The 19,930-nt window shown below is 58.7% G+C and overlaps 1 protein-coding gene across 1 annotated transcript in view; it reads right to left on the bottom strand.

The window, feature by feature from the left end:
• The window catches only part of IGSF9B (immunoglobulin superfamily member 9B), a 32,960-nt gene that overhangs the window by 6,985 nt on the left and 6,045 nt on the right, over nucleotides 1-19,930 (bottom strand). The window contains exons 6-18 of the mRNA XM_075521200.1: nucleotides 19,760-19,901; nucleotides 19,483-19,628; nucleotides 16,887-17,029; nucleotides 15,798-15,938; nucleotides 14,354-14,470; nucleotides 12,356-12,506; nucleotides 11,902-12,013; nucleotides 8,811-8,986; nucleotides 7,935-8,161; nucleotides 7,689-7,773; nucleotides 6,110-6,271; nucleotides 5,307-5,352; nucleotides 2,342-3,967 (exon numbers count right to left, since the gene is read on the bottom strand). Of these exons, the coding sequence (XP_075377315.1) occupies nucleotides 2,342-3,967; nucleotides 5,307-5,352; nucleotides 6,110-6,271; nucleotides 7,689-7,773; nucleotides 7,935-8,161; nucleotides 8,811-8,986; nucleotides 11,902-12,013; nucleotides 12,356-12,506; nucleotides 14,354-14,470; nucleotides 15,798-15,938; nucleotides 16,887-17,029; nucleotides 19,483-19,628; nucleotides 19,760-19,901 (3,274 nt within the window). The remainder of the gene's footprint in view (nucleotides 1-2,341; nucleotides 3,968-5,306; nucleotides 5,353-6,109; nucleotides 6,272-7,688; nucleotides 7,774-7,934; nucleotides 8,162-8,810; nucleotides 8,987-11,901; nucleotides 12,014-12,355; nucleotides 12,507-14,353; nucleotides 14,471-15,797; nucleotides 15,939-16,886; nucleotides 17,030-19,482; nucleotides 19,629-19,759; nucleotides 19,902-19,930) is intronic.

Genomic DNA, 19,930 nt, shown 5'->3' with positions numbered 1-19,930 from the left:
GAGGGAGGGCTTTTACGATGACTGCACTTCTGACAGGAACAATAAAACACCTCACCAGCAGCCTGAAACTATGGCGACGCTGCTGCCAACCATACAGTCCATCTTGAAAGAAAGACTTCTCCTATTTTCATGATGGAGAAGACTTGGGAAGAAGAAAACAGATCCAGGTACTGATGGGAACAAAATTCTCCATGTCCTGGACCGCAACTGGAGACTGATTTTTGGAGCCCCACTCCAAGAGCGCTGCCTGCAGCTGGTTGCTCCAGAGGTGGCTGTTTTAACGGGCTCCAGGGGGTGGCCATGAGCTCCTCCTGGTTTGGATCGGTGGGGACCCCACCTCAACACGCACCTCCCTACCACCGCACAGCCCTCGCGCCACGCAAGCCCTGCCGGGGCCAAGGGTGCCACGTGTCGCTGTCCTCCAAGAAAGGAAGGGCGGCCATGGGGAGACGGTGGCTTGGCTCATCCCAAACCCCAACACGAAGACACGGCTGCCACCACTGGGCTCTCCAGCCCCGCTGCCTCCCCGCAGGCAGGGGAGCAGCGGTGTGCTGCTGGGAGGGGAAACCCAAAAGCCACAGAGACTGTTCGTCCAGAGGTGTTTCCTAGTGTTTTTGGATTCCTTATTCCCCTTTAAAGGAAGAGATGGTATTGGAAAAGCCCCTTCCGTGTCCCCTCTCATGCCCCGCTCCCAGCCACCCTCCACAGCGCCCACACCATCCTTTCGGACATGGATCACCCTTACCTATTGAGCTGAGGAGAAGCTTGTCTCGACAACACTGCCCAGATAGCTGAGATTAATCAAAAACAAAGCAGTTATCAACACCCGCAAGGAGCCGAGCTCCGCAACACATCAGCACGTCAACAACTCCAAAGGAAAAGGAGGGAAAGAAACCAAACTGAAACACAAACGAAACGAGGCTGGAGAAGAAAGGGGGAAAGAAACAGAAGAGAAAGGAAAAGAAGAAAAAAATAAAACAATAATCAACAAAGCGAATGGATACACTGCGTAAAAGCACGGACAACAGTGCTGCTCTAACACGGATCTCTCCTGGAGCTGGGTTCTCCTCGGGGTGGCCTGGCTAGGAGACGTGGACCTACGTCTACCTGCTTAATTGCATCGCTCGGTAGCTGTGTTTTCCAGAGGCACACAGAAGTCGTTTCAGGCTCGTTCAGCTCCTCTCCCTCCCCATCCTCTCCCCTGAGCCCTCCTTCCTTCCCCCTGCGCACCCCAACCGTGCCGTGCTGGAGGGCTTTTCTAAGGCCATAACGCTTCCAGGTACCAGAGGGCGGGAGTGAAATGCGGAGGGCGCTGCGGGGTGAATCGCTGCCTCCCCCCTCCCCGAAACACTTCGCCGTATGCCTCCGACCGCGCCGGCTCCGCGGGGCTGGGTGCCCCGGCCCCCCGACTCTTCTCTGCCGCAAGCCGGAGGCGGGGGGGGGTGTTCAACCCCGCCAGACAATAAGCCGAAATGAAGCGAGACGAAAGGATGGGACGAAAGCACGGCTACGGGGTCTAAGGTGCTGTGAAAGACGGAGGGAAAGAGGAGAAATACAGAGAGAAAGAGAGAGAAAGAGAGAGAGAGAGAGACGCTTTTTGCCTGGAGCAACCCTGGTACCTGGAAAACCAGCCGCTACTGTCTAGTGCAGCCACATCCCTCTTTAGGGCAGGATCTGAGCGTGCCGGCAGCCTCCCGATCTCCGCTGGGGTTAGTTTATTTTTATTTTTCCTCCTCTCCTGACATGCTGCTGGTGTGGCTAAGTCCTTGATCTCTCCCTGCCCGCGTCCTGGGGCTGCAGCATCCCTTTTGCAGGTGGGGCGGTGACCGTGATAGCTGTTTCTGTCATGCATTAAAGCTCTCTAGACTCCGCGGGAAGGAAGAGGAGGAAGACAGAGGCGCGGCGGTGGCGGCCCTAACGTTCGAAGAAAGCCAAGAGCCAGCAGCTAGAAGAGGAAACAACTGCCAGTGACACCAGGACACTTACCTACGCGAGCCAGGTCTTTGCACGCCTGGTAGACGGCCCGTAGCCCGAGGCACGGCACTCCCGGGTTCCCAAGGGAGCGGCCGGCGAGGAGGCAAGCGCGCCGCCGGCACCGGGAAGGTCGCCTGCCTAAAACCCAGCTCTCTCTGGCAGCGGCCATGCAACCCGCACCCGCGGCACCAGCCTCTTCCTAGCAAAGCCCGCGGGATGCCGTCTCCAAAAGGGATGCTGCAGCGCGCCCAGAGAGACCCTACGAGTTGGGATGGCGATGGCGGGGAGGGAGTCAGAGGGAGCGGGTGAGGCAGGGTGGGGGAAGCCGGGAGGGGGCCGGGGGGCACCATGGGGCTCACGCACTTACCCCGTGGTGGCTACCGTGGTGGATGTCGGCTCCGGTTGGAGAATCTCCTCGCCGGCCCTCCTCGGGGAGGGGATGTCTCCAAAAACATCCATGGTGTCCATGGGCAGGGAGGAGCCCTGGGAGCCGGAGTAGCCGGTGGCCAGGGAGGCGAAGGCGGCGGTAGGTCGGTAGCTGGGGCTGCCTCCCCGGCTGCTCGGCGCGGGGGATCCCGTCGATGGCGTGGACTTGCGGGAGAAGCTGACCGCCGCGGGGGGCTGCAGGGTGATCTCCGACACCTCCGCCTGCTGGATGAGGCCCGGCCGGGGCCGGGCGCGGGCGGTCAGCTCCGGGGAGCTGTTGCGGGAGCTGAGGGGGCTTTGGGTCAGAGGAGAAAGCCTCGAAGGTTGTAGCACCACCTGATGTAAACTGGGCTCAGCCCTCCTGACCTGCCGAGGGCTGGGCCGAGGTCGGGGTTGGGGCTCATACCACCTGGTGTCCAGGCTGAATGTGCTTGTGCCGCTGGGGCCGACGGGCTCGGACGGTTCGTGGTAAGGCAACACGGGTATGCCCATACCTTGGCTGGTATGTCTTAGCTGCCCTTGACATCCCATGGGTTGCATAGGTTTGTCCTGCCACTTGGTGGTGGTGGGCACAGAGGACTGGCCCCTGCCGGGTGACTTGCCGGTCCAGCTCTTTGGTGCCTCCAGGGGCAGGATGCCCGGGTAGGACGCGGGGACCACCTGGAGGGAGGAGGGGGGTGGCCCCCGAGGAAGGCAGCCGGTGGGCTGGGCACCCTCGGCCGCTTCGCAGGGCTGGAGCTGGTGGGGGAACGGCGCGGGGGCCGGCTCCAGGCCGCTGAAGGGGAACTCGGCCCTGCCCCAGGGCTCGGGGGACCGGCCCCCCGTGGGGGTCTGGGCCAGGGGCAGCGTGCTGTTGGAGGCGTTCTCCCCGTTCTCCTCGGGGATGGTGGGGTGTCCGAAGGGCCCCTCGGGGGGCAGCGGCGGGGAGGACATGACCGAGCTCAGCGGGCTGACTTCTGGCATGTAGAAGGGCGGCGGGTCCACCTCCCCGGGGCTGCTGCTGCTGAGGTAACCGTAAAACTGGTGGTGGAAAGCCCGGGGGGCTGGCGGGCGGGCCTGGCCGGTGGCCTGCAGGGCGCCGGGACCCTCCAGCGCCCGGTGGAACCGGGGGCTGTATGCTGGTGGCTGAAGGTAGGACTCCTGGCTGGAGGAGAGAGGGGTGAGCTGGGCTTTCAGGGCGGTGACAGAGGCGGGGACGACGGGGTCGTCGTTCTCCTCGTCCGACTGCCTGAACTCGGGGTACATGTCCGTCTCCTCCACGAAGGGGAAGCCCTCGATCCGCCGCGTCTTCAGGGAGGGCTCCATCTCCGCCGGGTCCATGACGAAGCGGCCGTCCGGCCCGCGGCTGATGAGCTCGATGGGGGTGGTGGCCTCTGCTTCGGCCTCCGCCTTGGAGACGCTGTACTTCTTGCTGCTGATGGCTCGCTTGGTCTTCTTGTAAAGAGAGAGCTCTTTCTCCTTGGTGGGGCTCAGCATCCGCTTGGCCTGCGGGCCCTGGTCGTCAGAGGACTCCGAGGGGGGACGAAGCGTGCGGATGCTCTCGGGACTCACCTTGCCGGAAGACAACCTGGACCACAGAGGAGAAAAACCGAGAGAGGGGACGGTCACCCGGAGGGGAAACGAGGTCTTCTCGCCCAGAAGAACCGCCAGCTGTATCTGGAAAACAAAGCGCTACCCGATCTCAAAAGAGGAACCGCTGGGAGAAATCTGGGGGGCTAACCAGGACGGCAGAGCCTTGCCCGGCCACGGCGCAGGCCAGAGGACCAGCAGCAGCACGCATCATCCCCGCTCCTCAGGAGCGGAGCTCGGCACGCTCGGCATCCCCCCCAGGGCAGGCAGCTCATGCCAACACCTTGCAACAAGCTCCACAGCCCCAGCGGGACAAAAGACAAGATCCAGAGCTCACTTCCGACTCCCTCAAAAGTTTCCTACATTCGCCTGAGCTTTATCCACACCCGGGAAAGCCCCCGCGAAGAGGGACGTCAGGCAAACATCCCCTCCTGCAGAACACAGCACCTCACTTGGAGATGCTGACAGTTCATCCCCAACCAACTTTTCCCCTGCTCTCAACACTCAAATTTAAGGCTGAGCACCTCAAAAGGCAGAAAGCATCAGACTAGTTCACTCGTCCCTATCCAGAAAGTCTCAGACAAACAGGATTGCAGGGCAAAAGGTAGCAGATCCAACAGAGACAGTGTAGGCACGGTTATTTCAGTGCAGTGGATGAAGCAAAAAAAGCAAGATTAAGATCCACCAGCACCGGGACATTTTGCAGCAGTCCAGGAGCCAAAGCATGAGGCAGCCACATCTCAGACTCCTGTGCTCCCATCGGGAAGATGCTCCCGCTGATTAGCGGCTATACGCTCTTTTGATGGGCTCTGCAAGGAGCTGTGGCTAGCGCAGCACCACGATCCACCACCTTTGGGCACATGTGGAAAGAGGCTTCAGAGAGGCACTCTTTACGGGAAAAGAAAAGATACAGGTGTAAGATTCTCCAAATTTCCCAAGAAAAAACAGAGCCAATAGAGAATGACTCAAAAACTACACCGAGCTTGCACAAAGGACTCCATACGCATCAAGCTAGCCCTTCTCCTAAGGAGCCCTTTCAAGCTGGGTGTGTAATTGAGTTCCACCAGTCAACTCCAGCTTTGGTCAATGTCCACAAGATCCAACAGGGTCATCTCTCAGCTTCAAGTTTGCTGCATTTGTCCCTGCTGCTTTCTGCTCCAAAGGCCATTTGTCTCTCGTGAACCATTATGTTCCCACCAGTTGAGGGAACACCCAAAACAACTCATCAGAAGCAACCAAACAAGGTCAAGCATTTCCATTTCAGCTTTGCAACAACTGTAGGAAGGAGGCACCTTGAAGACCCACAGCCTGGTGCTGCATCTACGTCAGATACTTACGGGGACTCCAAACTCTTCCTGCAGTGGGTTATCGAGAGAGGAGGGTCTGGAAGAGAATAAAAAGGGGAAAGAAGAGAGAACGCTAAGGAGGCGCAACACGACAGAGGCAAGACAAACTCAACATCAAGACAACAAAAGACACTCAACAAGAGGCCAAGGTTTCATTGCTCCAGTGCTTTAATGGTTGCTGACAACAAACAGCTCCCGTCACAGGGTCCTGCCCGTCCTGCTGCCGCAGTCTCGCAGGCTAGAGGAGAAGGAGCCGATTCCCCTGCCCTCTCCAGCTCCCCGGCCGCCCTTCTCCCTACCGGCTGCTCCTGCATGGCGGCTGCAGTCCCAGCTTTCGGGAAGCAGAGCGGCAGGGTCTCCTTTGCAGGGGTCTTCTCTAGCCTAGTGCGGCCGTCGGGCACTGCCCGCTCCAGGTTGGGCAGAGCTGGGCAGGAAGCAGCTGGAGAGCCCAGCTCCGGGGGGACCTCGAGGAGGTGAGCGGTCCCCCCATCTCTGGCCCAGAGGACACCCCAGCCCTAAGCCCCCGGCTCTAGGAGTTATCACCACGCGAGAGCGCTCCCTCGGAAATCCCAGGCTAGTTTCTCTGTCGCCTCTTCACCCACCCTGCCTCTCCCGCTCCCGACCACGGGCGCTTTCAGGCACAGCCGAGGGATGAAGTCAGGGCTTCACCTGAGGACGCGCACGGACGGAAGAAGAGACAGACAGGGAAGAAGGTTACCACCACAACACAACCAGGGAGGAGAAATGAGGAGGAGGCGGGAGGGAGGAAGGAAGCACACCGGGGACGGGCTCACCTTTCTTGCGCTTGAGCTTGCGTTTGCGTTGCTTGTTGACGAAGCAGGCGGCGAGTGTGCTGAAGAGGATGGCAGCAGCCAGGAAGCAGATGGTGGCAACGATGCCAGCCAGCACTGGGCGGGCTAGACCCTCGTCCGTCAGGTCAGGCTGAGGGAATACATCTGGGGGAAAGCCACAACGATTAGGTGTTATGCACACACCCCTGCCTGCTGCCTTCCCCGGGGACCTACCACAGCGTGAAGGCAACTGGTCCCAGGAATGATAACCTCTAAGTAAAGACCCTGCTTCCAACCCAGCCCACGCGCGGGGAGAGCAGTCAGCGCTGCTGCGGGCCACTGCCAAGGGATTTAGCGACCTCTTTGTCTAGCCTTTTTGTCCAATCCTTGTCCAAACCTTTTATCTAATCCTTTTCGGCTGATGGACCCCAGGGAAGAAGCCTCCACGCCATACAAACACACATTTATGTACAAGCGCACACAACCTGCAGTTATCTCCTGGCCCAATAATCCGCTGCAGCAGAGGTTGTAGCAGCATCAGGTATTTTCCCCCGTGCATCAGTGCAACGTACTTCAGCTCTTCAATGAAAACTGGGCTCCGAACCCTCATCACGCCCCTCCACTAACCACAAGCGCATCCAAGCCACCAGCAGACCTCAGCTGCGGCCGCTTGCGGACGCAAACCCCGCGCACACCCCAGCGCTCCTGCCGCGCGCTCACGCGCGGGGTCGGCGCGCTGGGAGGGCGGCTGCCTGGGGCCGGGGCGCATGCACACCCTGCGGGCATTGCCAAACCCCATCAGAAAAACGGTTTGAGAGGAGCGAGGGCAGGCAAGCAGGCAGCCTGCAGCAGGCAGGCTCTCCGCACCGCGCCGGCACCACTTGGGGGCAGAGAGAGACCGCTGCATTCCTGCGTGCGGCAGAGCTGGGTGGCTCCTCAGCTTTTCCACCAGAGCCATAAAAGCAGGGCTCGTCGCATCCCCACCTCCTCCTGCTACCCTTGCCTTCCCCATCACAACCAGGTATCCTCGCCTGTCCCTCGCTCGAGGAGCATCCTCCGAGCTGGACCGGGGTGCAGGGTACGTGCATGAGCTGCAGCGTGCTGCAGTCTCCTATCGCAAAGCTTTTTTTCCCCTTGGACTCTGCACTGCAGTGCTACGTTTCCCTCTCTGCACCTTTCATTCCCATTTCCAGGCTGCGCAGTGCCCGGTTGGAGCTTTGTTCTCCAGACGCCCCACAGAGCCGAGGCGTGCTGCCACTCTGCACCAGCGGATGCCCGATAACGCTGCGCTCCACGGGAAGGACTAAATGGGGCGGTTTGTCCTCGCCCGCTCCGAGTGCCGCTGGTCCGTTTGCATCGGGAGGTGGCACGGGGCCAGCAGCGTGCCCAGGACGCTGATCGTAACCGTGTGCCCGTCAGCCCAGCTCACAGCCTGAGCGTCTCAGGCAAAAGCACAAAACCAGCCATCGCTGTTGCAAGCAAGTACTGGTGCGTGACCTGAGCGTGAGCTGAGGTACCTGCAGAAGCACAGATGCTCCCACATTGGGGGTAGTTGGGGGTAGAAGAAGCAGCCACCCCTTACCTGTACTGGACACACCAGCAACGTTGCTGGGTTCGCTGATGAGATCCTGCATGACCGCCAGGACCCGGAACTCGTACCAGGTGTCCTGAAACACCAAGCACATCCGTCAGGTCCCCCACCGCAGCCTCCAACCTTGCCCAGCTCCTTGAAGACCCCAGCACAGGGACAGAGCCATGCCAAAAGCTTCCCCAGAGCTTCAGCAGACAGTAAAACACCAGAGGTATGGTGTGGGCGGCCCCTGCTTACCTGGGACAAGTCCTTGGCAAAAAACTCGTTCTCGGTCCCCGGGATGCCATCGTCCAAGATCTCCCACCTCTCCGCGACGCGGAACTCCATGATGTAGCGGTCAATGGGGAAGCTGTGGTTAGCGGGAGGAAGCCACGACAAGAGGACGCCTTGCTGTGTCCGGTTGGCTGTTAGGCACCTCGGTGGGGTAACCAACACCAGAGGCTCTGGAGTTGTTACAGGGAATGCTGGAGACAGAGCAGTGGGACAGAGACACCTCTGAGATGGGAAGCGCAGAAGATGCTCTCCCACGTGTGCCCCATCGGCGGCCGACGGACCACGGCGGCAGTGGCAGTTCCCACCTTCTGGGAGTTCAGGGCACGTCTCTGGCGTGTCCTCTCTTATCTCAGACACACAAAAGTGGTTTTCCAAAAAGCAGGGGACTAGCGATGCAGTGACTCCAAGAAAAGGGGCACAGCATTAGCAAACCTCCTGCTTTCTCCCACCTCTGCCTGAGACAGCCCCAAGGCAGGTACCAGCGCGAGGCCCTTTGTGTTAGCTCCCGCTCTGAACTGCAAGTAAGTGTTTTTGTGCTCTGTTAATACCTCCTGACCCCAGCTGAACTTAAGGAAGATCTGAAAGGTGACTGGTACAGTACAGCTCTCCCACGCTGTCTCTTAGGACAAGCTTTCAGGAGCCTCATGCATCCAGCAAAGTCTACAAGCTTCATCCAGGACCCTCCATGAACTGTCTTCTACGCAACTGGAAACTACTGCTGCTGACCACCATCTCCATCCCCAGCAGATAGGACACATGAACCAAGACAAAGGGTCACTTCTCCCCACGGACCTCCTGAATCCCTTCCCCCTCCTCCCCTTGTGCCCACGGAGGACCTACCTAGAGTGTTCACAGTGACCACCTCACTGAAGGAGCTGGTACCCAGCTTGTTTTGAGCCAAGACACTGAACTGGTACGCAGTCTCCGGTTCCAAGGTATCCACCAGTAGCCAACTGGAACCAGCTGGCACAGGGAGAGACAGCCAGTCATGGGGGCCAAACTGGGCTCTCTTCATCCTGCCAAGAGAGAAGGGAGCATCCTCAGGGAAGGTGCCTTCGACAGGCAGCATTAACTTCTCGAGCGACAATGGAGCTTTCCCGAGCAATGGTTTGGTTTGACAGCAGCGATGCGTATGAACGTGGGGCAGCCACTCGCCATCCAAGAGCTGGCTAGGGGACGGCGCACACGAGGACTGCCAGGCACAGGGCACCGTCCCCTTGTGCCACGCCAGCATCCCCCGGCTCATACGGACACCGCCACCAGCCCTCCCCTCCGCCGTGCACCACCTGCGCCCTCTGAGCAGGGTCAGGGCCAAAAGCAGTGCCAACGGCCCCGCTCTGAGGTTATCTCCATCAGATTCTCATGGGCAAAAGTGGAAGCTGGCTCATTTTTATTCTGGTGAGCGCTGCAAAGGGGACAGCTGGAGCAGGAGATGGGCCCTGTTCCCATTTATACCTCTACAGCTCCTGAGCCAGAGCCAAGTTTTCCCTTAGCTGTAGCCCTGTGCATGCAATCCCACAAGAGACATTTAACTAAATCACCATTTTTGCCATATTTGCACAAGTCGGGGGCTGCCAGCACAGCCCAGGGCGTAACTCGGTATTTGGCAGTGCAGCAGAGGCACTTGCGGAGAGCGCAGGACACAGCCTTTCTGCTGGGGTCTAACTCACAAACCCAAGGCAAAAAAGGCTCCCAGAGCTGTCCCAGTACGACCCCAGCACACATGAGCATGCAGCCACCTCCACAAGCTGCAACCCCGCCAGGAAGCGCCACAGTAAAGGAGCCCATGTCCCGAAGCACTGTCACCGCACTGCAATGACATTGCAAGTATCGGTGCTCGTGTTAGAGAGATGCTCTAGGGAGTCCCAGCCCTTGGCTGCAGGTTTTGGTGGTGTCCGCAGAGGATTTGTGAAGGATTACTGGAGACGGTCTATTCTGCATAGGTAAGTGGGCATAACTGTAGCCACCGGCATACAGCCAGGTAAATCCACCGAGTAGGAAGTAAAAGATGGAGCAAAGACAAATAACGCCGCTGTAAAGGGAGCAAAAGGTGAGGCAGGAGAAGCAGCAGCAAGCTATGGAAACAAGCAAGTCGGTGGAGAGCCATGCACGACTCCACCGAACCAAGCAGCTGCGGGCAGGAAAGCCCCTGTATCGCCGCAGCTCCAGCTGGGACCACAGCTCCCCGGATCCCCCATCGCCGCAGCAGCGGCGTGGGAGCAGCCCGCGGCCCCAGGCGGGTTTCCCTGCGGCGTTTAACCCCACCGCCTTCACATCCCTTCTCCCCCAGCGCTGCTGCGGGCAGGCACGCAACGGCAAGGGGCTGAGGGTGGGGAGAGCGGAGGGTGAACGCAGCACTAATCGCCCCCGGGGACGGGAGACCGGCCTTGCCGAGGGAGAGCACGTGTGCGGGCGGGATGCTGCGGTGGCCCTGGCTGTCCCTGGGGAGCGGGGTTTGCGTTTCCAGCATCAACAACTGCAGAAGCGGGAGGAGAACACGAACAAGGCGAAGCCGTGTTTTGCTTGAGCGTCCCATAGCCACGGCAGGGAGGAAAACGCACGTGTGGCCAGCTCTCCAGGCGGCACTAGATGACCCAGCACCATCCCAGATCCTTGGTCCCAGGGAGCGGCACAGCCCCAGGGCTCACACCCTACAGTCAAGGCAAGATGGGTCTCTGCCTCCCTAGGTATCTATCCCAGGTCCCCACAGCACCCTGTGAATTCCCTAAGGCAAGCTTGGTGCCAACGCCCTTCCCTGCTGCTGGCTGCTCTCCCCGGTGCGGGGTCTGGAAGAGCCTTGAGGAGGCGGGAACCCGGCAGGAGGTTGCGGAGCAAGAGCAGCAGCAGCTGCCACCTCCCTCCAAGGTGAGCCACGTCTCCAGAGCAGAGAGGTTTAACCACTCCTTCCCAAGGATGTTTTCATCAGAGCAAGGTCTGCACCGCTCTGCTCCCTCCCTCGTTTTTCCCCTCTGCTCGCTCCGTTCCTTCTTCTTTCCATCTCCCGACAGACTGTCCAGCCCCGCCCCACGAGCGTCCAGCCCCAGGCTGGAGCAGAGCCGAAATCATTATAGGCAGCGTCTACCCTATCTCCACTCTATCAGCAGTCTCCATCGGGGCAAATTAAGGCAAGGAAGGAAATAGAGAGCAAGAAGAAAGGTTCAAGAACGACAGCCCCAGAACTGGGACAGGAAGGTGCCGTCCCCTCCACATTTGCCAGGATGGCTCTTCAGAAGAGGAAGACATGAGCAAGCGCAGAGCCCAAAGAAAATCCCGACCTCGCTGCAGCTATGTTTTGCCCTCCCTCACCCCAGGGGAAAGCCAGCAGGACCGAGCCCGGCCCCACTGCGGGAAGGCGGGATGCGCCCGCTGGCTTTGGGTACGGGGTAGCGCAGGCTGGCCCAGGAGCGACGGGAGCAGAGCCCCACGAAGCTCAGACCCACCCAGCGTCTCACAGCGGCTGGTCATGAACTCAGCCAGGATTTAACCACCTCCAGGGAGCCGCAGAGCGAGGAGAGATCATTTCTGCTTAGTCACAGCTCTTCCAGGACGCACTCTATAAAGGTTGCATTTTCCATCCTCTCCCTAGCTGTTAAGCTTCATAAACAGTTTATCTTGAAATTAGATGCCAGAGGCAGAGTTACGTGAATGCAAAGCATCTCCCTTGCACCATAAGCAGCACAAAACCTGCTGGGGCAGACGGAGGTACTGGCTAGCACAGACGGGAGAGGAAACACGGGAACTACATGATCCCACAGCCACCCGTCTCTCCAAGGCACCGAACGGGAGCTCAGCCCTGCAACGCCCACGGGCACCGAGCCGGGCACACTGCCCTCACCACCCTCCTCCCCCCAGCTGCTCGAAGCTCGGGTCGGCTAGGAAGGAAAAGAAGCAGAGAGCAAAGCATGCCGGGATGACTCACAGAGGGCCGTACCAAACTGAGAAAGTCTGCTCGTATCCACCGTCGTAGCCGGGCTCCCAGGAGACATTGGCTGAGGTCATGGCGACCACAACGTGCACGCTGGTCGGGGCGTGAGGGCTTGTGCCTGCGGAGAGAGAGGGAGAGGTTGAAGGGAAGCAAGAGCACGCGCTGGCTGGCCAAGGCAAGGGGGCTGGAAGGGGTCTGCTCCCAGCTGCGATTCGAGGGGACTCCTCTTGCACCAAGCAAAGGCCACCCGGAATTTCTGCTAGAAATAGCAGCAAGGACAGCTGCGTCCGCAGGTGGCCAAAATAACAGAGCAGAAAAAGGCAGCAGCACTGGTAAATAAGATTTAAAGGAGACACCGCTTTTCACAAGAAGCATCCCCACCTTCTGCCTTGCCAACTGCCCCCTACCCAGGGACCCGCCACCAGCCGTCCCCGAGGACCCGTCCCCTGCCCTGCCGTACCTACGACGGTAAGGTGGGTGCTGGCAGTAATGCTTGCGACGACGTTGGTGGCGACGCACTCCCACTCGCCATGGTCGTCCTTGCCGAGGGAGCGGATCTGCAGGGTGCCGCCGGGCAGCGTGTTGTGCTTGCTCCTGCTGGGCTTCCCTACCTTGGGCAAGGAGCGGGGGGAGCCGGGCAAAGAGAGAAAAAACACGACTCAGAAGCGGGTTGCGGGGCAGGGTGAGGCAGCAGCGGGGTCACTAAGCTACCTGCACGGCCCAGGGGACACCGCCGGCCACTGGCAAGGGATCTGGTCTCTCCAGTCGTGGCAAGGCAGCCGGTTCCCCCGTTTTCGAGAGGACCTGGCGGGGCAACGCAAGAGGCATGCATCAGAGAGGCTGATGCTCAGCACTCACACACAAGCGGAAAACCCCACAGCACTCACATGGACACCGAGCCCTGTGCCAGGGCTCAACCTTCAGCATCCAAAGCTGAAACTGCTGCAAGGAAGCTGCACCGGCCGCCCCAGCAAACACCCACCCGGGCTGGGGCAGGCGGTGCCTGCCCCAGGAGATGCCCAAACTGCCCCTCAGCCTCAGCCAGCCGCAGAGGAGAGGCAGGACCCTTCACATCAGAGGTTTGGGCAGCAAGGACCCCACGGGGACGCGGGAGGATGGCGTGCGCGGAGGTGCCCGGGAGCTCTCAAGCCGAGAGGAAAGATGGATCTTGTAACAACTCATGTCTATGCCCATCAGCCAAAGTTGTGCAAATCCCACGTTGTCCCGAGTCCTCTTCAGCTGTTCTTCACGCGGGGGTCTCTGCCGATCGACACCGGGACCCACGCAGGTTCGATGCCACGCAGGATGAGCAGAGGAGCAGACAGGCACGTGGGGTTAGCAGTGCCAAGTCCAAGTCTTCGGGAGTCCTTCAAGAGACTGGTCAGCGCTGGTGGGCTGACGGGGAGCGAGGGAGCTTGCTTCTGCCGCTGGGAAACTGAGCCCAGCCCAAGCCAGCCCCAACTGGAGTCAGGGGGATAAGCCCAGAGTCACGACATGAGGAGGACCGCCAGAAGGCACAAGAGGGGTTGAAAAGAAACCTGAATAAGAAGGAGGGGGGGGATAAGATGGAGAAAAAGACTAAACAGACAACAAATTTTAGGTAGGTCACTTGCAATCTGTGCAAGTCATGGTCCTCCTCGTGCTGGTAAAAGGATCTCAAAGAGCTCCAGCATCTCACACCGCAAGGACTGAGGACAGTGCCCACTGGGCGATGCAGGGACCCTGCTCGCTCTCAGGAGCCCTCAGAAGGGGACGGGAGGCTTGGAGAGAAGATCCTGACAGGGGGGCAAAGAGCCCAGGAGTCCCCTGCACAGTGGCTTTCCTACGGGAGCAGTGAAGTTGGGAAGCGAAGGGAAGGCTGGAGGAGGACTGCAAAGCCCTGGTCGCTCCCAGGCTGTGCCGCCACACCGGATCCTACCCTGCTTTACAGAAAGGGACATCCTGAAATCATTATGTCCAGTTCAGCATCATTAAAACAGCTTCTTCCCAGGGTCTTCGAAGTCACGGGGCAGCAAAGCAGCCGCTGACCGGTCCAGCCCCTCGCCAAAACACAGCCAAGAGACCCCCGGACACGCTCCGGTGGCACGTCCCCTCCCGCCACGGGAGGTCCATGCCGCAAGAACAGCATCGCCGGGGCTGCCGCATCCTGCCTGCGACCGCCTTGCAGGCAGGCAAGGAGGACGGTGTCCTGCGGGCAGCGCCGGCGAGGAAGAGGAGGAGGGCCGGGGCAGCACTCAGCTTTGCAGGTGCTGCCGTGACAGTTTCACGGGATTAAGGTACTCGGTGGTCACAAGCCGGGCTTCCCCCACCCACCTGCGGGACAGGACGGCAGTGGCTCAGCCCAAAGCGAAGCAGCTGTACCTGCAGTTTGTTCTTACCGGGACAGAGTGTGGCTTCTCTGTCTGCAATATTCACCAAAAGCCAAAGGCACTGCAGATTTGTCTGGCAGGCCGGGTACCTTTCTCCAGGCGATGATGGGAAAGGGGTCTCCGGCAGCAGCGCAAGGAATCAACAGCTCCCTCCCTGCCTCCTGTCTGTACTCCCAGCCTGGTAGCACCGTGAAATAGGGGGGGTCCTGTAGCCAAGGGAAAAGGCAAGGAGCGTCAACCCCCACCGTGCGCGAGCGGCTCCCCGCAACAAAAACCAGCCCTTTTCCAAAACAAATTAATCACCGGTTTGGGTAAGGTTGAGGCATTGCAAGGAAAGCCGTGGCAGAGAGCGTGCGCTAAGGAGACTCTACGGTACACCAAATTAACGCCCGGAGGGAAGTTTTCTCCCAAAAGCTGCTGCACTAGGGCATCCTGGTTAAGTTTTAAGGAGGTAAACAGGAAAAAAACCCACCCACTTCGCATCAGACATCAACCTGATTTCAACTCTGCGGCCGTCTTAGCGGATGCGCGTGTCTGATACGCAGAGCGTTATCACGTGAACCTCAGCGAGACACCATGAATCACCACCATTCACAGGCACAGGACTTTTTGTTCAGGGAAGGAAGAAGCAGCAGCTCCCACCCCAGCCGCACCGAGAACCGCATCAGGAGCCCAGCGTGCCTCGGGCTCCGCACGCAGCAAGAGCACGGGGAGCGTCTCTAGAGCTCAAATCATCCGTTTATTAAAATCCTCTGCGAACCCAAGCCCAGGTCAGCAAGGCTGAGCGTTTTGTTGGCAAAAAGGCCATCTCGGGGACATGTTTCCTCAAACTACCCTGGTCCAGCGCTACCAAAGCCTTATACTCATCGTACACCGGCTATGGCCCAGCCTGTGCCGAAACCCGTGCCGTCGCTCTGGCGGGGTATTTCCAGCTGCGCCAGGCAGGGTGCACTCAGGGCTTGCCTGTCCTGGTGGGAAGCAGACCTCCGGCCGCAGCACAGATGCACCTTCGTGCTCAAACCTCTGCGGTTCCCCCTCCAGGGCGCTTGCAAGGGCCGGCGTTCGCCGATCTCAGCACAGGTAAGAGACAAGGCTCAGAGCAAGAGGCAATAGGTTTTTGCTAAGCCAAGTCACATAGGTGGAAAAGTGGACAAGTTTGGGGGCACAGAGCCCTTCTTCAGGTCACTTCATAAAGCAGCGCTCAGAAAAAGCCACGTAAAACCTCAATTTCTGCACAGAATTAACCACCAAATAAGCAGCACGGGAAAAAACCCCACCTCATCTTCCCCTGCAGCGCTGGGCTGAACAGGAAGGCAGAACGAGTGACATGTTGCAAAATCCATATTAAAAAAGCCTAACTACAGCGCAAGATGCCTCCGCAAAGCTCCCACACATTCACACCACCCGGCCTGGGACTCCAGCACCCCGCACAACCCCAGGAGCTCTTCTCGGCACAGGACCGGCCCACGGGAGGACGCAACCTGCGGCGCAAATCTGCCGGCTGCAGAGCAAGGATTTGAGCAGGCACGTTACCTTCAGTACCAGTCGGGCAGGGGGAGACTGGCCCATCGTACCCAGGGCGTTATAAGGCACACAGGTGTAAGTGCCGAGAGCATCTTCGGTTGCCTCCTCTATCCGGATCGACCCGTCTTCCAGCAGGTTCCAGCCAGAATACTGCAGCGGTGAGAAAAAGGGAGCTGACTTATCCTACACCCACCACAGCTTATTATTTTCCCTTCGGCCAAGCCCCCCCCACCTAAGCCCAGAGCGGCTGTCACGTCCCCAGGAGATGCCAAATTCAATTCCCAGCATCCGAGCCGTCTCCTCAACTGCAGGGAGAGGAAACGTGGGCAAGGTCAGCCCCCATCCAAACGCAGCCCTCCCAGGAAGGGCTGCCCTGCTCTGTACGCACCCAACGACAGGCAGGTTTATCTTGCGGCTGCTCTCCTCCGTACGCGCAGCCAGGCTTCTTCGAGTAGCCCAAAAGATTTAACATCAGAATCTATCACGCCCTAAGTAAAACTCATCCTGGTGGCACCAAGATGACTCATCTTGCCCTATCACGCCCTAAGTAAAACTCATGCAAGGTGGCACCAACCCCACCCAAGGGGCTGAGGGCACCAAGGACCAGGCAGCCACAGCAGCAACAGGTTTAAACCAAATTAAAACTTTCGATCATTAATATTTAAGCAAAAAATTTAAAATACTGAGCGTTTTCTTTAAATATTTAATGTCTAATATCCTTGCTCAGACTATCAAACCATGATTATAGGAAGACAGAGACTTGTTAAAAGGGTCTTTTAACTATCAGTTGCCATTGGAAAAAAAAAAAAACACACAAACCAGGGCCATCAGGAGGTCACTTTAGAGGGCTGCAGGCATTAGGTCTGGGAGGCGCAGACAGCACGTCTACAGGAGCCCTGGGCTCCACGCAAGAACCCGAATTAACTCTGCCCACAGCTGATAAGGAAAAGCAGCGTCATCCCACCCACGGGGCTGCTTCTCTCCCGACGGCGGGCTGGACCCGCAGGGCGCCCAGTGATGCTCACTGGCGTTTGCAGAGGACGCGAGGGTCCCAACCTCGCCGTGCCCCCACGCGTCGCTCCCTGGGGGCTTCGTTACCTTCTCGATTCGCAGGGGACGTCCGTCTTTGTTCCACTTGACCAGAGTGACTGGGGGCTCTGCCTCGACCGGGCAGCGGATGTATCCGTGTATCCCGATGGGAACATAGATGACGGGGGGCATGTTCACCACGCGGGCAGGATCTGGGGGAGCAGCACCACCACGTTAGCGCGGGGAAGGAGCCCATCTCTCTCCCACCACCTGGCTTCAGAGGATCTACATCGCTTTCATCATGAATTCCAAACCCAACCACCACCTTGGCTCCCACAGGCTGTTATCTCCAGGCTTGCTACAGACAAATCCGCTGTAATACCTGGCATTTCTGGGAGGTTTACTCATGCCCAGGGTGTTCCTACCTGGGCTCATTAAAAGCTGCAGTTAAGAAGAAACATTAAATACGCCTGCTCTCACATCCACACCGACTTGCATCCTGCTGAAGCCCAAGCTGCTCCGTCACGCTCAGCCTGCGGGACACGTGCATGGCGCGGTGCACACCCGGCAAGCACCCGCCTGTCCTGCAGCCTGCGTTTGCACACCAGCAATGAAAACTATTTCAACTCCCGAGCCTTAAAACACACCAACTGCAGCAACCAAGACGGGAGAAGGGATCCGCGGCCGGGCTGCCGTGAGCCCTTTACCTCCTATCTGTTTGTATTCGCAGCCTGTGCCTCATCAAGGCTGGGTCGCTTGAGCATCAGCCACCTCCACCCTTTCCAACGGGATGCAAAAGCTTAAAATACGTACCTAACCCCCCCACGCTGCACCACCCACACAGCGAGGCGTCTCGCAATCCTCCCGTCTAGAATGTGTCATTAACAGTGCTTCTAAGAGCTTTTTAATTAAGTGCGAGTGGGTTGGAGAGAATCTAGGCTTTCTTTAATAAGAAGCTGTTTTAAAAAAAAAAAGTTACTTTTAATAAGAGCGAGTATTTCTACAATCTCGTCTAGACACCGGCAGCACGAGGTTACGCGAAAATCCTGACGGGGCTTACGCTGCGTTAAGGGATGAATGCATTTTTTTGGGGGTGCAACGTCCCTGCGCTGCTGATGCAAAAAAACGCAAAGCTGGAGGTAAAGGTAAGGCGTTTAGGAGGAAGGGATGGAGGACAGCAAACGCTACCAAGTTTGGGAGCTCTGCTCCTGCCCTGCCGAAACACGTAACCCCAGCCGCTCCCCAAAACCCCACGCCCCCGGCAATGGCACCGTAACCCAGATTGCCAAGCGCTGCAGATGGAGCGGGCTTTACCCCCCTCCGCTTGACTCCACCTCTTAGGAAATGTAATCAAGGGCTTCGGCGGCGTGGGAGAGGGTAATGGGATCGAGCCTTTCACTACTAGGTCACTGGCCGGGGGCCAGCCCAGCTCACTAGTGACCCAGAGCCATGTCCCCATCCGACGGCTGCTTCGGTGCGTGGGAAGGCTCCCTCCGGGGGCATCAGCCCCCGTAGAGATGAGAAGGTTTGCTCCGGAGGAAAGGGGTTTGCAGCACAAAAAGCCAAGCGCACCCCCTTGCACCAAAGCCTCGCAGGGCCGTCTGAACAGCAGATTGTCCGAACGCTGTTTTTCCTGCCATTAGAGCTATTTTTAACAGCTATCAGCCTTGACGAGGGGTCCTGGATTAGCGGCAGGGCAGATTTAATGGCCTGAGGCTGCGCGCTTTCCCAAGAGCCACCCAGCCGGGCACATCTAAGCCCTGAATCACGCCTCTGCCTGGGCACAGCACCAGTCACACCATCCCCCTGCCCCTTCATCCATCCCCACAGGGAAACGATCAGACCTACCAGCCCTTCTCAGAGCGGCTCCCCGCCGGCGCGGGGCTTCCGCCTAACCAGCACTGGGTCTACGGGCAGCAGCTCTCAGGCAGCCTTCAAAACCCAAGTCGCAAGCCCAGTTTGCTCCAGCCTGTCTTTCATTATAAAACAAAACCGCTGCAGTCTTTTACAGCAGAGCAATATTGCAATTGCGAGTGGCAGCAATTGAGGCCATTACTGTCGAATGCCACAGGACGCCGGTGGCACACTACCCATTACCGCCCGAGGAGCCCAAGAGAACAAGCGTGGGAAGCAACGCTCCGGCTACAGCCCCTTCTCCTCCGCTTGTTTAGATCAGTTACCGCCTGAAAAATACGACACACAAAGCTACCGAGCTCACAGAAAAACTACGCTGCGGGAACAAGCCCCCATAATAAATACCAAAAAAAATACAAGCAGGTAGTTGAGATCGAGAGCCCTGATCTGGTGTTTCTCTGCCCGACACGATGCAGCCGATGAGGACAGCGTGCCGGCAGCAGCGGTGGGAAGATGCCCACCCTAGTCAAAAAGCACTTGTACCGAAGGTGGACAGCGGTCCCAGCTGAGCGGTGCTACCCAGGGTGCTCAGGCTATTTGCTTTCTTGCTGCCTACACCCTACAAGCACTTACGGGATGCTCTCGGCCTTTTGCCGAGGATGACTGCGTGCTCATCCAAAGGCCGCTGTCACATCGACCCGAGCCTCCTAGCACCACACCAGGATGACAGAGCCTCTGGGGCTGCTTCCGAGCCGGGTATCATCAACCCCAGCCCCATCCCTCAGGATCGGGCCCCGCTGCCCACACTCACACTGCACCGTCAGGTAGGCAGAGGCTGATGGCGAGCGGCCCAGGCTGTTGCTGGGGATACAGGTGTATTTTCCAGCATCCTCTGGCTTGACGCGGAAAATGATCAGCGTCCCATCGATCAGGATCCGCACCCTCAACTTCAGGTCGCTGTGAGAGAAGAAGAGAGGAGGATCGCAGGGAGACCCGGGGGCAATGCCTACCCCGTCGGTGGCCCCAGCACGATTTGGGGGAAGGAGGAGGAGGAGGAGGACACATCGCCCCACTGGCTGCAAACTCACTTCTTGAAGTAGACGTTCTCCTCCTCCCAGTACCACAGGTAGGTGAGGTTCCCGGGGTACGCCTCGGCCTGGCAGGTGAAGAGCGCATCCTGGGAGATGTTGACCGTGATGTTCTCCGGAGGGGAAACGATGAAAGGAGGTCCTGGAGTTGGGGAAGAGAAAAGTGTCATC

Source organism: Mycteria americana, chromosome 19 (genome assembly GCF_035582795.1).
Source record: "Mycteria americana isolate JAX WOST 10 ecotype Jacksonville Zoo and Gardens chromosome 19, USCA_MyAme_1.0, whole genome shotgun sequence".
NCBI classification, from domain to species: domain Eukaryota; kingdom Metazoa; phylum Chordata; class Aves; order Ciconiiformes; family Ciconiidae; genus Mycteria; species Mycteria americana.
The sequence above is the reverse complement of the archived record's forward strand: the minus strand, read 5'-3'. Positions and strand labels throughout refer to the sequence as shown.